Genomic DNA, 17,253 nt, shown 5'->3' with positions numbered 1-17,253 from the left:
CTGATCAGAAATATCAATCCAATTAGCAATCATTTAATAGACTGTTATATTATTTTATAGCTAGCAATATTCATGAATTCATGGTGGTTCTTGAACTTTATTCATACTGTATATTGCTGATGGTACTGAAAAGGATCTGAAGTTCGAAATTGGACATGCAGGATCTATATCCTGTTAATCATCTATCAGGAGATCCAATAGCCATTAGATTGTTCGCCCAACACATCGATTTAGGTGTGTTCAGCGAAAGTTAATATAATGTGTATGAGGACATTAACAAGTATCTAAGAGGTATGGACACTTTTAGAGATTATCTGGGACTATTTTTTATGGGCCAAAGAGCTTAAAGGCAGATAACTGCTAACTACCTGCCTGTTGTTCTACTGGCTCAGTTTGGTAATAGACCACTCCTGCCAGCAATTCTGTGACTTTCACAGATGTCACATATGCAGAGCAGCTGCTTCTCTTTCTGCTCTGTTGATGAAGCGTGACTGCCAATTTCATGTTGCTTAACAGTCAACTCTTGCTGTCTAACTGCAGTCATACCATGCTGACAGAGCAGCTCAGAAGAGGAAGCTGCTCTGTTGACATAAAGCAGTAGTATCTCTGGCAAGAGCAGCCAGTGATCATTCTGAGCTGGAGAACAACTACCTGCCTGTCAGTTATTAACCCCATGTCAAAAAATTAAAATAGTCCTGACTAACCCCTTTGATTATCTGCAAGGAACGTGACCACTTACAGTGCCTAGGGCACATGACTGCCAGATATTGCCCTAGTTATAATTTCTAGACCATACTGTGTTAATTAAGTACCCAGACCTACGGATGCCAATGGCACTTCCAAATTGTCCCAAACTATAGTGTTTATAACATAATAGGGCCACCAAATATTTATGCAATGTTGTGGTCTTACACATTTCACCCAATGTTGTGCAGTGTAGACCAATATGTTAATGTCAGAGTGATAATAAAATCACACCAGAATTTCCCTTGCCTAACCAGTGCCCCGATCACACAAAATTACCCCTAAAACAATGCCAAGCCTAGGAGTAGTTATCGCTACAGTAGAGCCTTTATAGTTAAACACATTATCTCATATATGGTGATGCACTGTTCTATTCTCTTCTTTAAACTGGAACAACCACTTAAAAGTAGCTTTTCATGTGTCAAATACTGCAAAGATTTGTGATGATAAATTACATTTTTAAATGGCCTATTGCATCCGGTTAGACATACGTCAACCTGGGACAGTACAAGAAATCCAGTTCTCTCTCTGACTGAAGTCATAAAACAACTTGAGTGACATATTACAGTGGCTCAGCCCCAAATGTGCCTTGCCCTTGCTTCAATCAACACATTTCATTTTGAAGCAGGTTGAACTTAGGTTAATGGACCCATGTCTTTTTCACATACAATAACTATGTATTTTTGCCAGCTAAGCATGCATTATGCAGTACAAACATCAAACAAAGAGTTTTTTTGCTTCTGCATTGAACATTTTTTATGAGTCATTCATTTCTTCATTTAGCATACAAAGAGATAACATGGTTAGGGAATTCATTATGCACTGGCATTTTCAGTAATAGATCACTAGTTAAAATGCAGTTGTAGGCTTCAATTGCAAGTGATTGTCAAAGCTCTGGCATTTGTGAGATAAATTATAGACCACAGTCATCAGTCTTTAGAATGGCAGCCAAAAATCACATTGCATAGAAAGATATAAAAGCAATCCAAAAATGTTTTACAGATACAAAAACGCATTAGCATTGTTTTCACATTTGATTCATGTGTTACAACTTTACATCTACTCTTTTTTGCTTTTTTATAGTTTGCTAAAACTTCATTTTTTACAACATCTTTAGTGAGTAGGTTTAACTAGAATACCAGTAAATGCTCCTGGCATTTATGTTGAGTGATTGTAACTAGAGATGAGCGAATATGTTCAGGTCCCTGCTTATTCGTCAAGCTATAACGCTTACCAAATAAGCTACAGTGGGAACCCGGAAACATGGAGCGCTCCGGCTAATCAGCTCTTCAGCTCCACAGCTGCCTGTGACATGGCTGTGTGACAGTCACAACACATGCATTGAGCCTTGAGCCCAAGGTGTGGTGCAGTCAGAGCCCACATTTCAGAATCTAATTCCTTTCTGTTAATAGTGTGGCCCAGACACCAGGCCACATTTCTGAATCTAATTCATTTCTGTTAATAGTGTGGCCCAGACACCAGGCCACATTTCTGAATCTAAATGCTTTCTACTAATAGTATGGTCCAGACACCAGGCCACATTTCTGAATCTAAATGCTTTTTACTAATAGTATGGCCCAGACACCAGGCCACATTTCTGAATCTAAATTTTATCTACTAATAGTATGGTCCAGACACCAGACCACATTTCTGAATTTAAATTCTATCTACTAATATTGTGGTCCAGACACAAGGCCCCATTTCAGAATCTAAATCCTTTCTGCTAATAGTGTGGTCCAGCCAGGAGTCCACATTTTTAAACCTAAATATTTTGTGAAAATTGTGTGGTACAGCCAGCAGTATACATTTCAGCATCTAAATCTTTTGTGCTAATTGTGCTGTCCATCCTGGAGTCCACATTTCAGCAAATAAATACAGATTGTTAATTTACTGACTTGTGACTGACAGGTGTTGGCCTAGGGTTGTGAAATAGCTGGTTAAAAGAAGGGAAGGGCACATCCAACATGAGCGGGAAAGCAAGGTCATGATGGAAGGGGGAATAGGCTTGGTGTTTGAGGTTAAGGTGGGGTAGGTGGTAATGTTACTAAAAGCTCTAGTAAACAAACACCAACTTGTCCTACCCAAAGACAACTGACAACTTCTGTTACTGGATGGGCCACTTGATTCCCTTTCTTTGGCCTTGTAGATGAGAGCCAGAAAGAGCATGTGCTCTAGTGGATGGCAAGCACTGCATCAAGTGGCCTCTCCTCCTCCTTAACATCACATACGGTGCAGTCCTCAGAGGTGGCACCCCAATTATCCTTGTTTCCCCTCGCACCACAAGTCTCCAACTGCTCAAGTTTCCCAGAGTACAAATAATATAATTGCGCAGAATGGATGCACTGGACCATCATATCTAGCTTAAACATTGATAAGTAACAGGTGTATGGGTAACAAGTGTAGGTCTGGTGATCTGAAAGCCCTGCGAAATTCAGGCTACCCACATAAAGGATACCAACCTTGGAGTCCAAACATTTCCAAAAATAAGGGGCAGGCAGCAAGAAAAGTGTCATCAATTGACCCACACTAGAAATGTTATAATGGCACAGCAAGAGTCAGGTATGGGCCATTTATGAGTCAGGATCTGGTTCAGCATTTTCAGCTTTGAATTTAAGTTCAATTGAAGAGGTGGGTTAGGAACCGGTGTAGGCATGCTGTGCTCAGAGCCCTGATACATGTTAAAAATGAAGATAACAGCCCTGATTCTTGATGCAGCAGCTCAAACTGCTTTCCTGCTCAGCGACACTCAGGTGACAGAAATATCAGCTTCGTAGACTACTATTGTTTAAAAAATTGAAGGATAGTAACACACGTAGTTGACTGAAACTAAGTGCAGACCTTCCAGTCTGGGAGCCCTACTGCTACAAGCAACACACATGAAGGAGACCCAACTTGGAGTCCAAACATTTAAAAAAAATAGGGGCAGACACCAATAAAGTGGCATCAATTTCCCCAGAGTAGAAATAGCAAAATAGGGCTCTGACATCCCTTTGACTACAGTCAACCCACCAGATAGAGACTCAACCTGGAGTCTCCACATTTCAACAAAACTGTTTGTAACACCAGAAGCAGTAGCAACAGCAGGCACAGAAGCCACAACAAATGTGTCACAGATTGCAATAACGTGAGATCAATGAGAAACACTAAAAACTACAACATCTCCTAGTCTACTCAGTCTGCGACTGGAATGCAAAAGTCATTGGAGATCCATGACATGTTCATCTTAATGAAAGCTAGATAATCTACACTTTCAGGGGATATACGGATGCGCTGATCTGTCAGGACACCATCAACAGCACATTAACAGAGAATGCTGGCTGCGGGGCATGACAAAACCTCCAAGGCGAGCTCTGGCTACTTTTCCATTTTTGAAGACCAAAATGCCAAATGGTCCAAACCTCCCCTGATGGCATTGATATTGAGCTTCAGATACTCCTGCGCCATCCTCTCAAGTTGTTCACTACATATTAGACTTGCACTCTGTTCTGCTGGTGCACGGGCTGGTCTAAAAAATGTGTGAAATGACTCACAGAAATTGCTCTGCCACTTACACTGCTGCTGCTAATGACTTTGCATTGACGACTTGGCAAAGAGGAAGAAGAGGAAGAGAAAGAGAAAGAGGAGGAAGAGAAAAAAGAGGAAGAGAAAGAAGAAGAGGAAGAAGAAGAGGAAGAAGTCTCCTTCATGTGTGTGACCTGTAGCAGATCAGTAGGCCTGCATTTACTTTCAGTCAACTACGTGTATGTATTACCATCCTTAAATTTTTCCAACATTATTGGTCTACAAAGCTGATATTTGTGCCACTTGAGTGAGGCTGAGCAGAAAAAGAATTTGAGCTGTTGCAAGAGGTATCAGGACTCCCAGTAAACCAGGCTTACACCGGTCCCTCACCTACCTCATCTTAATTTAAACTTAAATTCAAAGCTGTAAATGCTGGCCCAGACCCTGATACCTCATGAATGGTCCAGGGCAGACTGATGCTGTGCCATTATCAAATTTTTACTGTGCGTCAATTGATGCCACTTTTTCTGATGTCTGCTCCTAATTTTTGGAAATGTTGGACCCCAAGTCGTGTCTCTTTCATGTGAGTTGCCTGAATTTAGCAGCGCTCTCAGAGCACCAGGCCTACACATGTCACTCATCCACCTGTTACTGATCAATGTTTAAGCTAAAAAAGCTGGTCCAAGCCTTGTCCCAGGCCGTGTCCATGCATCCATGCTGCACAATTATACTATTTGTATTCTGGGTCAACTGATGCCAGTTTTTCTGGTATTTACCAGTAGTTTGAGCAGTTTTGGCAAGTTCTAAACCCCCCCCCCCCCCCCGAAGATGTTTTCTATACATTTGGTTTTGCTTCCCATTGAAATCAGTGGGGTTTTAGAAATGTTCACCGAACCGTTTGGCGAACATTGGGATGTTTGTTGAACCGAGCTGAACCTTAAAAAGGTTCGCTCAACTCTAGTCAGGAGTTTGAAACTGTACATACTGTAAAGTAAAAACAACAATGTAAAAATGGAAATGGTACAAATGGCTTTGAGGACATAGTAATTATTTGCTGTAATAAAAGAAAAGTATATGATTCAAGCATCCAACTTTACAATGTAATTTACCAATTTTTTAAGCTTGGATGTTAAAATGTTTATTGAATACTGATGCTTACCATCCATATCGAGGCGTTGCATAATAATAGCCAACTCGACTTCACTGGGCATGTACCCCAACGATCGCATTGCCATACCAAGTTCTTGTTTTGAAATGAAACCATTTCCATCTCGATCCAGAATTCGAAAGGCTTCACGGATTTCTGTGGTAAAAGAGATTGAAGCTGTTGAAAATATATTCATTCATATTTTGCGTATCAATAGCTGCGATATGATGATATGGACCCTGTCACTGCCAGCATCAGTACCCCAAAAGAGTAGAATGAGGAAAAGCAGGGGTTTGGAAGCCATTTACAAGAATTTTTCTTTTACAGGAATGAAATAAAATCCCCTAATTAAAGTAATTTGCGAAGTTCAAAATAATAATAATAATAATAATAAAACGTTTAATACCTCTTTAACCCCTTCATGACCCAGCCTATTTTGACCTTAAAGACCTTGCCGTTTTTTGCAATTCTGACCAGTGTCCCTTTATGAGGTAATAACTCAGGAACGCTTCAATGGATCCTAGCGGTTCTGAGATTGTTTTTTTCGTGACATATTGGGCTTCATGTTAGTGGTAAATTTAGGTCAATAAATTCTATGTTTATTTGTGATAAAAACGGAAATTTGGCGAAAATTTTGAAAATTTCGCAATTTTCACATTTTGAATTTTTATTCTGTTAAACCAGAGAGTTATGTGACACAAAATAGTTAATAAATAACATTTCCCACACGTCTACTTTACATCAGCACAATTTTGGAAACAACATTTTTTTTTGCTAGGAAGTTATAAGGGTTAAAATTTGACCAGCGATTTCTCATTTTTACAACGAAATTTACAAAACCATTTTTTTTAGGGACCACCTCACATTTGAAGTCAGTTTGAGGGGTCTATATGGCTGAAAATACCCAAAAGTGACACCATTCTAAAAACTGCACCCCTCAAGGTGCACAAAACCACATTCAAGAAGTTTATTAACCCTTCAGGTGCTTCACAGCAGCAGGATCAACATGGAAGGAGAAAATGAACATTTAACTTTTTTTGTCACAAAAATGATTTTTCAGCAACAATTTTTTTATTTTCCCAATGGTAAAAGGAGAAACTGAACCACGAAAGTTGTTGTCCAATTTGTCCTGAGTACGCTGATAACTCATATGTGGGGATAAACCACTGTTTGGGCGCACGGCAGGGCTTGGAAGGGAAGGAGCGCCATTTGACTTTTTGAATGAAAAATTGGCTGCACTCTTTAGCGGACACCATGTCACGTTTGGAGAGCCCCCGTGTGCCTAAAAATTGGAGCTCCCCCACAAGTGACCACATTTTGGAAACTAGACGCCCCAAGGAACTTATCTAGATGCATAGTGAGCACTTTGAACCCCCAGGTGCTTCACAAATTGATCCGTAAAAATGAAAAAGTACTTTTTTTTCACAAAAAAATTCTTTTAGCCTCAATTTTTTCATTTTCACATGGACAACAGGATAAAATGGATCCTAAAATTTGTTGGGCAATTTCTCCTGAGTACACTGATACCTCACATGTGGAGGTAAACCACTGTTTGGGCACATGGTAAGGCTCGGAAGGGAAGGAGCGCCATTTGACTTTTTGAATGAAAAATTATCTCCATCGTTAGCGGACACCATGTCGCGTTTGGAGAGACCCTGTGTGCCTAAACATTGGAGCTCCCCCACAAGTGACCCCATTTTGGAAACTGGACCCCCCAAGGAACTTATCTAGATGCCTAGTGAGCACTTTAAACCCTCAGGTGCTTCACAAATTGATCCGTAAAAATGAAAAAGTACTTTTTTTTCACAAAAAAATTCTTTTCGCCTCAATTTTTTCATTTTCACATGGGCAATAGGATAAAATGGATCCTAAAATTTGTTGAGCAATTTCTCTCGAGTACGCCGATACCTCATATGTGGGGGTAAACCACTGTTTGGGCACACGGCAGGGCTCGGAAGGGAAGGCGCGCCTTTTGACTTTTTGAATGGAAAATTAGCTCCAATTGTTAGCGGACACCATGTCGCGTTTGGAGAGCCCCTGTGTGCCTATGCATTGGAGCTCCCCCACAGGTGACCCCATTTTGGAAACTAGACCCCCCAAGGAACTTATCTAGATGCATACTGAGCACTTTAAACCCCCAGGTGCTTCACAGAAGTTTATAATGCAGAGCCATGAAAATAAAAAATAATTTTTCTTTTCTCAAAAATGATTTTTTAGCCTGGAATTTCCTATTTTGCCAATGGTAATAGGAGAAATTGGACCACAATTGTTGTTGTCCAGTTTGTCCTGAGTACGCAGATACCCCATATGTGGGGGAAAACCACTGTTTGGGCGCACGGCAGGGCTCAGAAGGGAAGGCACGCCATTTGGCTTTTTAAATGGAAAATTAGCTCCAATCATTAGCGGACACCATGTCGCGTTTGGAGAGCCCCTGTGTGCCTAAACATTGGAGATCCCCCACAAATGACCCCATTTTGGAAACTAGACCCCCAAAGGAACTAATCTAGATGTGTGGTGAGCACTTTGAACCCTCAAGTGCTTCACAGAAGTTTATAACGCAGAGCCATGAAAATTTAAAAAAAAATTTCTTTTCTCAAAAATGATTTTTTAGCCCGCAATTTTTTATTTTTCCAAGGGTAACAGGAGAAATTTGACCCCAAAAGTTGTTGTCCAGTTTCTCCTGAGTTTGCTGATACCCTATATGTGGGGGTAAACCACTGTTTAGGCACATGCTGGGGCTCAGAAGTGAAGTAGTGACGTTTTGAAATGCAGACTTTGATGGAATGCTCTGCGGGCGTCACGTTGCGTTTGCAGAGCTCCTGATGTGGCTAAACAGTAGAAACCCCCCACAAGTGACCCCATTTTGGAAACTAGACCCCGAAAGGAAATTATCTAGATGTGAGGTGAGCACTTTGAACCCCCAAGTGCTTCACAGAAGTTCATAACACAGAGCAGTGAAAATAATAAATACGTTTTCTTTTCTCAAAAATAATTATTTAGCCCAGAATTTTTTATTTTCCCAAGGATTACAGGAGAAATTGGACCACAAAAGTTGTTGTCCAGTTTCTCCTGAGTAAGCTGATACCCCATGTGTGGGGGTAAACCACTGTTTGGGCACACGTCGGGGCTCAGAAGGGAAGTAGTGACTTTTGAAATGCAGACTTTGATGGAATGGTCTGCGGGTGTCACGTTGCGTTTGCAGAGCCCCTGGTGTGCCTAAACAGTAGAAACCCCCCACAAGTGACCCCATTTTAGAAACTAGACCCCCCAAGGAACTTATCTAGATATGTGGTGAGCACTTTGAACCCCCAAGTGCTTCACAGACATTTACAACGCAGAGCCGTGAAAATAAAAAATAATTTTTCTTTCCTCAAAAATGATGTTTTAGCAAGCATTTTTTTTATTTTCACAAGGGTAACAGGAGAAATTGGACCCCAGTAATTGTTGCGCAGTTTGTCCTGAGTATGCTGGTACCCCATATGTGGGGGTAAACCACTGTTTGGGCACACGTCGGGGCTCGGAAGTGAGGGAGCACCATTTGACTTTATGAATACAAGATTGGCTGGAATCAATGGTGGCGCCATGTTGCGTTTGGAGACCCCTGATGTGCCTAAACAGTGGAAACCCCTCAATTCTAACTCCAACACTAACCCCAACACACCCCTAACCCTAATCCCAACTGTAGCCATAACCCTAATCACAACCCTAACCACAACCCTAATTCCAACCCTAACCCTAAGGCTATGTGCCCACGTTGCGGATTCGTGTGAGATGTTTCAGCATCATTTTTGAAAAATCCGCGGGTAAAGGGCACTGCGTTTTACCTGTGGATTTACCGCGGATTGCCAGTGTTTTTTGTGCGGATTTCACCTGTGGATTCCTATTGAGGAACAGGTGTAAAACGCTGCGGAATCCGCACAAAGAATTGACATGCTGCGGAAAATACAACGCAGCATTTCCGCGTGGTATTTTCCGCACCATGGGCACAGCGGATTTGGTTTTCCATATGTTTACATGGAACTGTAAACCTGATGGAACACTGCTGCGAATCCGCAGCGGCCAATCTGCTGCGGATCCGCAGCCAAATCCGCACCGTGTGCACATAGCCTAATTCTAAAGGTATGTGCACATGCTGCGGAAAACGCTGCGGATCCGCAGCAGTTTCCCATGAGTTTACAGTTCAATGTAAACCTATGGGAAACAAAAATCGCTGTACACATGCTGCGGAAAAACTGCACGGAAACGCAGAGGTTTACATTCCGCAGCATGTCACTACTTTCTGCGGATTCCGCAGCGGTTTTACAACTGCTCCAATAGAAAATCGCAGTTGTAAAACAGCAGTGAAATGCGCAGAAAAACCGCGGTAAATCCGCGATAAATCCACAGCGGTTTAGCACTGCGGATTTATCAAATCCGCAGCGGAAAAATCCGCAGAGGACCAGAATACGTGTGCACATGCCGAAACCCTAACCCTAACCCTACCCCTAACCCTACCCCTAGCCCTAACCCTACCCCTAACCCTACCCCTAACCCTACCCCTAACCCTACCCCTACTCCTAACCCTACCCCTAACCCTACCCCTAACCCTACCCCTACCCCTAACCCTACCCCTAACCCTAACCCTACCCCTAACCCTACCCCTAACCCTAACCCTACCCCTAGCCCTACCCCTAACCCTACCCCTACCCCTAACCCTAACCCTAACCCTAGTTCTTACCCCAACCTTAGTGGAAAAAAAAATTATTATTTTTTTTTTATTGTCCCTACCTATGGGGGTGACAAAGGGGGGGGGCATTTACTATTTTTTTTTATTTTGATCACTGAGATAGGTTATATCTCAGTGATCAAAACTCACTTTGGATCGAATCTGCCGGCAGGCGCACTGCACATGCGCCCGCCATTTTGGAAGATGGCGGCACCCAGGAAAGAAGACGGACGGATCCCGGGAGGCCGGGTAAGTATGGGGGGGGAGATCAAGGCACGGGGGGGCGTTGGAGCATGGGGGGTGGATCGGAGCATGGGGGGGTGGATCGGAACACGGGGGGTGGATTGGAGCACGGGGTGGGGGATCGGAACACGGGGGGTTTGATTGGAGCACGGGGGGTGTGATTGGAGCACGGGGGAGCGGACAGGAGGACGGGGGAGCGGAGCACAGGACGGAGGGGAGCGGACCGCAGATCGGAGGGCTGGGGGGGCGATCGGTGGGGTGGGGTGGGTGCACATAAGTGTTTCCAGCCATGGCCGATGATATTGCAGCATCGGCCATGGCTGGATTGTAATATTTCACCAGTTTTTTAGGTGAAATATTACAAATCGCTCTGATTGGCAGTTTCACTTTCAACAGCCAATCAGAGCGATCGTAGCCACGGGGGGGTGGAGCCACCCCCCCTGGGCTAAACTACCACTCCCCCTGTCCCTGCAGATCGGGTGAAATGGGAGTTAACCCTTTCACCCGATCTGCAGGGATGCGATCTTTCTGTGACGCAGCATATGCGTCACAGGTCGGATTGGCACCGACTTTCATGACGCATACGCTGTGTCACAGGTCGGGAAGGGGTTAAACCAGTCACTTGTTCAAAAAATTGAATGAAATATTCTCCTCTGTCCCTAATGCTAGGGATGCCCTCGCTATCCATGCTCCCCAGGTTACTCCTGATGGTGAAGATACTGGGGCCACGTACCTTGCTGTACTCCTAAAACACCCCTTAGCTGTCTCCTCCCACTGCCAGGGAAGTCGTGAGGAATAGTGTATGTATATATGCAAACCAGATAAACAAGGAAAAACGTACAGGGATAAATGAATGTAGCAATCATACAAAAATGCACTCACAGACAACAGAGGGGAACACCAAGTAGAAAAGTTAGAGAAACTAAATAGCAGAGAACGGGTGATTGCACACAGCCGAAACAGCTAACAACAGTCTCAGAGCAACTCACTCCCCAAACCATCTCTACCGAACAACGAATCCTACACTCCTTCACCAGGCAGTACAAAACTTAACACTGACTATCCAGATTGCCACAGGCAAGGATATATAGGAGATGGAGTGGCTGATACTGCACATCTGAGATCCTCCAAGCAGGAAGCTACAGAGGCTCCAAGCTAAAAAGTTTAACCCCTGCTCTGCTGAAAGAAACCTGCACTTTTTAATATGAGGGAGAAGTGCTTCTATTCAGTGCAGGAGTACCAGAACTCTGATCCGGCTGTCTTCTGGCTCCTCTGCCATGGCAAACCCCACACAGTCTTTTTGAAAACATTCATTTGTTCTCAGTGAAAGGAAATATTTTTATTAAGCACTGGCCCAGAAGACTATGCAAATCCCTTCACATTCATTGCTAAGTCATCTGAATATTCATTATAACTACCGGCAGATGTATGACAAGCTTGGCCTATAAGGGGTATTCACACATTCTCATGTTCTTCTTCCAATACTATTATAAAATCATGGCAAAAAAGACTCACTGCATGGGGCTTTCAGCTCAGAACGTAAACCTTAAAGGGATATTCCCATGTCCAAAATCCTATGCTAATATGTAGTAGATATAATAATATTAGCAAATGCATTCAATTAGAAATGTAGTATAGTTCTTCGAATTTTCTATGTCGCTTGCCCAAAGTAGGTCATTGCAGCAACTTGGGTATCCATGGTTACGACCACAACAGTTAACTAATTCTGGAGACACACTAGCGATTTTAAACTCGGTCCGATTTTGATGCAGGCGAGTCGGACGAGTGTAATACAAGTGTCATGCGAGTGTAATGCGTTTTTTATGCGAATACAATCCAATTTTTCCCACCTAGCATCTGATTTACATCCTAATGCACTGCAATTGCTATCTGATTGCAATGCAATTTTAACATGAGCTTTTACAAACAGCAATTCTCTATGTCATTTACACATCATTTTCAAATGAAATATTCTTCAAAACACACACACACACATATATTTTTATATATTTATACATATATGATAGATTTATCGTCACAGCATAGACAATTGCCTTCAGATGACAACAAAGATAAAAGTCTAAGGGGGTAAAATTGGGATACCTTGGTGGCATTCACCTGGCCCACGACGACCAATCCACTTTCCAGGAAACTGTTCATGTAGGAATGCTCGGACCTGACACCCATAATGTGGTGGTGCACCATCTTGCCGGAAAAACTCTGGGAACGTGCCATCTTCAGTGCGTAAAGAGGGCAACACATCATCATGTAGCAAATTCAGATACCTAGTGGCATTGAGGTTTCCATTGATGAAGATCTTTGTACTCCATATACCACATCAATATTTGTGTTCCAATTTTTGTGCTTCCTGGAAAGTGGATTGGTCACTGTGGGCCAGTTGAATGGCCACCAAGGTCTCCTAAATTGACCCCCTCAGACTTTTATCTTTGGGGTCATCTGAAGGCAATTGTCTATGCTGTAAAGATATGAGATGTGCAGCGTCTGAAACAACGGATACTGGAAGCCTATGCTAGCATTTCTTCTGCGGTGTTGCTATATTTGTGTCAAGAGTGGAAGAAGAGTGTAGCATTGACAATCCAACACAATGGGCAGCACTTTGAACACATTTTATAAGTGGTCATAAACTTGTAAATAACTCAAGAAAGAAAAAAGTTATGTTAAAACCAAGCACACCAGTTTTTCTTGTGAAATTCTCAATAGGTTTGATGTGTCACATGACCCTCTTCCCCTTGAAAGTTGGATCCAAAATGGCTGATTTCAAAATGGCCGCCATGGTCACCACCCATCTCGAAAAGATTTACCCCTCCTATATGCTAATGTGCTACAAACAGGAAGTTGATTTCAACCATTGCCATTTTATTTAGGTGTATACATATAAATGACCAACCCTGTATATATACACTCCTCAAAAAAATAAAGGGAACACTAAAATCCCACATCCTAGATATCACTGAATGAAATGTTCCAGTTGTAAATCTTAATTCTTTACATGGTGAATGTGTTGAGAACAATAAAACTTAAAAATTATCATCATAAATTACAACTAATATCCCAAGGAGGTCTGGAGTTGGAATGATGCTCAAAATCAAAGTGGAAAATGAAGTTACAGGCTGATCCAACTTCAGTGGAAATGCCTCAAGACAAGGAAGTGATGATCAGTAGTGTGTGTGGCCTCCACATGCTGTGGCCTCCTCAAACACTGTTTGACAATCAATTTCACATGCTGTTGTGCAAATGGAATAGACAACAGATGGAAATTATTGCCAATTATCAAGACACACTCAATAAAGAAGTGGTTCTGCAGGTGGGGACCACAGACCACATCTCAGTACCAATGCTTTCTGGCTAATGTTTTGGTCACTTTTGAATGTTGGTTGTGCTTTCACACTCGTGGTAGCATGAGACAGACTCTACAACCCACACAAGTGACTCAGGTAGTACAGCTCATCCAGGATGGCACATCAATGCGAGCTGTGGCAAGAAGGTTTGTTGTGTCTGTCAGAGTAGTGTCCAGAGGCTGGAGGCAAAACCAGAAAACAGGCCAGTACACCAGAAGATGTGGAGGGGGCCATAAGAGGGCAACAACCCAGCAGCAGGACCACTACTGTTATGAACTGGTGATTCAGAACCACAATGGACCTGGTGGTTAAGAGCACACAAAGTGACCTGATAGCTACTAATAACAGCTCTGAGACATGGGAACTCTGCTGACCGCAATCCCTAATCCTATCACACCACACTAGAGGTAGCCGTGGAGCGCTCCTGACCAGACCTAGGCGCCTCGGGCACAGCCTGAGAAACTAGCTAGCCCTGAAGATAGAAAAATAAGCCTACCTTGCCTCAGAGAAATTCCCCAAAGGAAAAGACAGCCCCCCACATATAATGACTGTGAGTAAAGATGAAAATACAAACACAGAGATGAAATAGATTTTAGCAAAGTGAGGCCCGACTTACTGAATAGACCGAGGATAGAAAAGATAGCTTTGTGGTCAGCACAAAAACCTACAAACAACCACGCAGAGGGCGCAAAAAGACCCTCCGCACCGACTAACGGTATGGAGGTGCTCCCTCTGCGTCCCAGAGCTTCCAGCAAGCAAGAAAAGCCAATATAGCAAGCTGGACAGAAAAAATAGCAAACAAAAGTAACACCAGCAGAACTTAGCTTATGCAGTGAAGACAGGCCACAAGAATGATCCAGGAGAGAGCAAGACCAATACTGGAACATTGACTGGAGGCAAGGAACAAAGAACTAGGTGGAGTTAAATAGAGCAGCACCTAACGACTTAACCTCGTCACCTGAGGAAGGAAACTCAGAAGCCGCAGCCCCACTCACATCCACCAGAGGAAGCTCATAGACAGAACCAGCCGAAGTACCACTCATGACCACAGGAGGGAGCTTGACCACAGAATTCACAACACACTACATCAGCATTTGTGCAAGGAGGAACAGGAGGAGCACTGCCAGAGTCCAGCAAAATGGCCTCCAGCAGGCCACAATATTTATGTGTCTGCACAAACAGTAAGAAACCGACTCCATGAGGATGGTCTGAGTGCCTGACGTCCACAAATGGAGGTTGTGCTCATAGCCCAACACCGTGCAGGATGCTTGGCATTTACCACAGAGCACCAGGATTGGTATATTCGCCACTTGTGCCTTGTGCTCTTCACAGATGAAAGCAGGTTCACAATGAGCACATGTGACAGATGTAACAGAGTATGGAGACGCCGTGGAGAGCGATCTGCTGCCTGCAACAATCTTCAGCATGACCGATTTGGCAGTGGGTCAATAATGGTATGAGATGGCATTTCTTTGGAGGGCCGCACAGCCCTCCATGTGCTCGCCAGAAGTAGCCTGACTGCCATTAGGTACCGAGATGAGATCCTCAGACCCCTTGTGAGAGAATATGCTGGTGCGGTTGGCCCTGGGTTCCTCCTAATGCAGGACAATGCCAGACCTCATGTGGCTGGAGTGTTTCAGCAGTTCCTGCAAGATGAAGGCATTGAAGCTATGGACTGGCCCACCCGTTCCCCAGACCTGAATCCCATTGAACACATCTGAAACATCATGTCTCGCACCATCCACCAACGTCACATTGCATAACAGACTGTCCGGGAGTTGGCGGATGCTTTAGTCCAGATCTTGGAAGAGATCCCTCAGGAGACCATCCGCCACCTCATCAGCAGCATGCCCAGACATTGTATGGAGGTCATACAGGCACGCAGAGGCCACACACACTACTGAACATTATTTCCTTGTCTTGAGGCAATTCCACTGAAGTTGGATCAGTCTGTAACTTTATTTTCCACTTTTAATTTGAGCATCATTCCAACTCCAGACCTCCTTGGGATATTAGTTGTGATTTACGTTGGTCATTTTTAGGTATGATTGTTCTCAACACATTCCACTATGAAATGAATAAAGATTTACAACTGGAATATTTCATTCAGTGATTTCTAGGATGCGGGATTTTAGTGTTCCCTTTATTTTTTTTGAGCAGTGTATATATGTATGTATATATATATGTATAGTGCGAGTGCTTTGCGATTTTTTTCTCGCACCCATTGACTCCTATTGCGGCATGTGATCCGATTTCTGATGACAATCTAAGAATACTACCAATTTTTCCAGTCCGATCGTCATCCGATCCGAGCTGGAAAAAAAGGGCAGATAAAGAAACTATCATAGAATGACATTGGTCCAAATTCAATCCGATTTTTTATCTGATTGCATTCGTCCGATTTAATCGGGGGCATGAGCCCTAACTGTCACTATATCAGTGGTTGTAATCAGGGATCTCAAAGCTACTGAAATACCCTACATAGGGCAAGAAGCATAGTGAATCAGGAGAACCATACTAGATTTCTAATTTGAGGTATTTGCTAATATTATTATTATTACTTCTACTACATATTAGTATAGAATCTTGAAAATGGGAGTACCCCTTTAAGGTTATGTACACATGTAGCATCATTTGCTCTGCATTATGGTGAATCTACTATTAAAAAAATGTATGTTTACTTTGCAGGTCTTGTTGTAGATTGGCAACACTTTTCTCTCTATGGGCATGTTCATATAGTGGTCTGTTTCTGCTTTTTTCACTCGTTTTTGTCACAGGAAAAAAAAGCACAGTGTTTTATAATACCAGCAAAGTGAATGAGATTTCTGAAATCTTATGCACATTCTGCTTATTTCTTCCTAGCAAATTAGAACCTTCAAAGCATTTTATCAAATCTGCAACATGTTCTTACCAATCTGTAGCATTTTTAACCCACATGAATGGGGAAAAAAGGCACATAAAAATGCATCAAAAATACAAGTAAAAATGTGGCAAAAAATGCACATATTTTACATACTAATTTTCCTGCCAAAAGGAAAAAAAATAAATCTGCTGCAAATAATAAATGTGTGCACATAGCCTATAAATTGCAAACGGTGAAATTTGCAACGAAGATTAGTGGAATAAACACACAATGGGTTTCAAATCCATACCTCATGTCAATTTCTGTGCAAACATTTTTCTCTACACGCTGTAATATGCTGCAAAACCAATAGCATATTCTCTATGTTGGAAAACACCCTAAAGCATTCAATAAGTTAACAACCTTGAGTGAACTGAAACAAGATATAGTATAAAGTTTCTTCCTTTTTTATTATGCAGTGCTGAAAAGATTTATTAGGCCATTAAAAAAAGTAAATGTTACAAAACTCAATCCTCTCTAATACTCTAATCCCCCTCCTATCCAGTAATTCAGTGGTCTCAGTAGTCACTTGCTGTATTACTGTCATTCTGGTTTTCATAACACATTCTGGCTTAATTTAAATGCCTGTAGACCACATCTTACTGTTGTTTCTGTTATTAAATTAAAGGGATCTGACTGCACAGATTGTGAA

The 17,253-nt window shown here is 42.5% G+C and overlaps 1 protein-coding gene across 1 annotated transcript in view; it reads right to left on the bottom strand.

The window, feature by feature from the left end:
• CALN1 (calneuron 1) overlaps window positions 1-17,253 on the bottom strand; it is an 858,037-nt gene that overhangs the window by 403,270 nt on the left and 437,514 nt on the right. The window contains exon 3 of the mRNA XM_069757422.1: window positions 5,405-5,548. Within this exon, the coding sequence (XP_069613523.1) occupies window positions 5,405-5,548 (144 nt within the window). The remainder of the gene's footprint in view (window positions 1-5,404; window positions 5,549-17,253) is intronic.

Source organism: Ranitomeya imitator, chromosome 3 (assembly GCF_032444005.1).
Source record: "Ranitomeya imitator isolate aRanImi1 chromosome 3, aRanImi1.pri, whole genome shotgun sequence".
Taxonomy (NCBI): domain Eukaryota; kingdom Metazoa; phylum Chordata; class Amphibia; order Anura; family Dendrobatidae; genus Ranitomeya; species Ranitomeya imitator.
The sequence above is the reverse complement of the archived record's forward strand: the minus strand, read 5'-3'. Positions and strand labels throughout refer to the sequence as shown.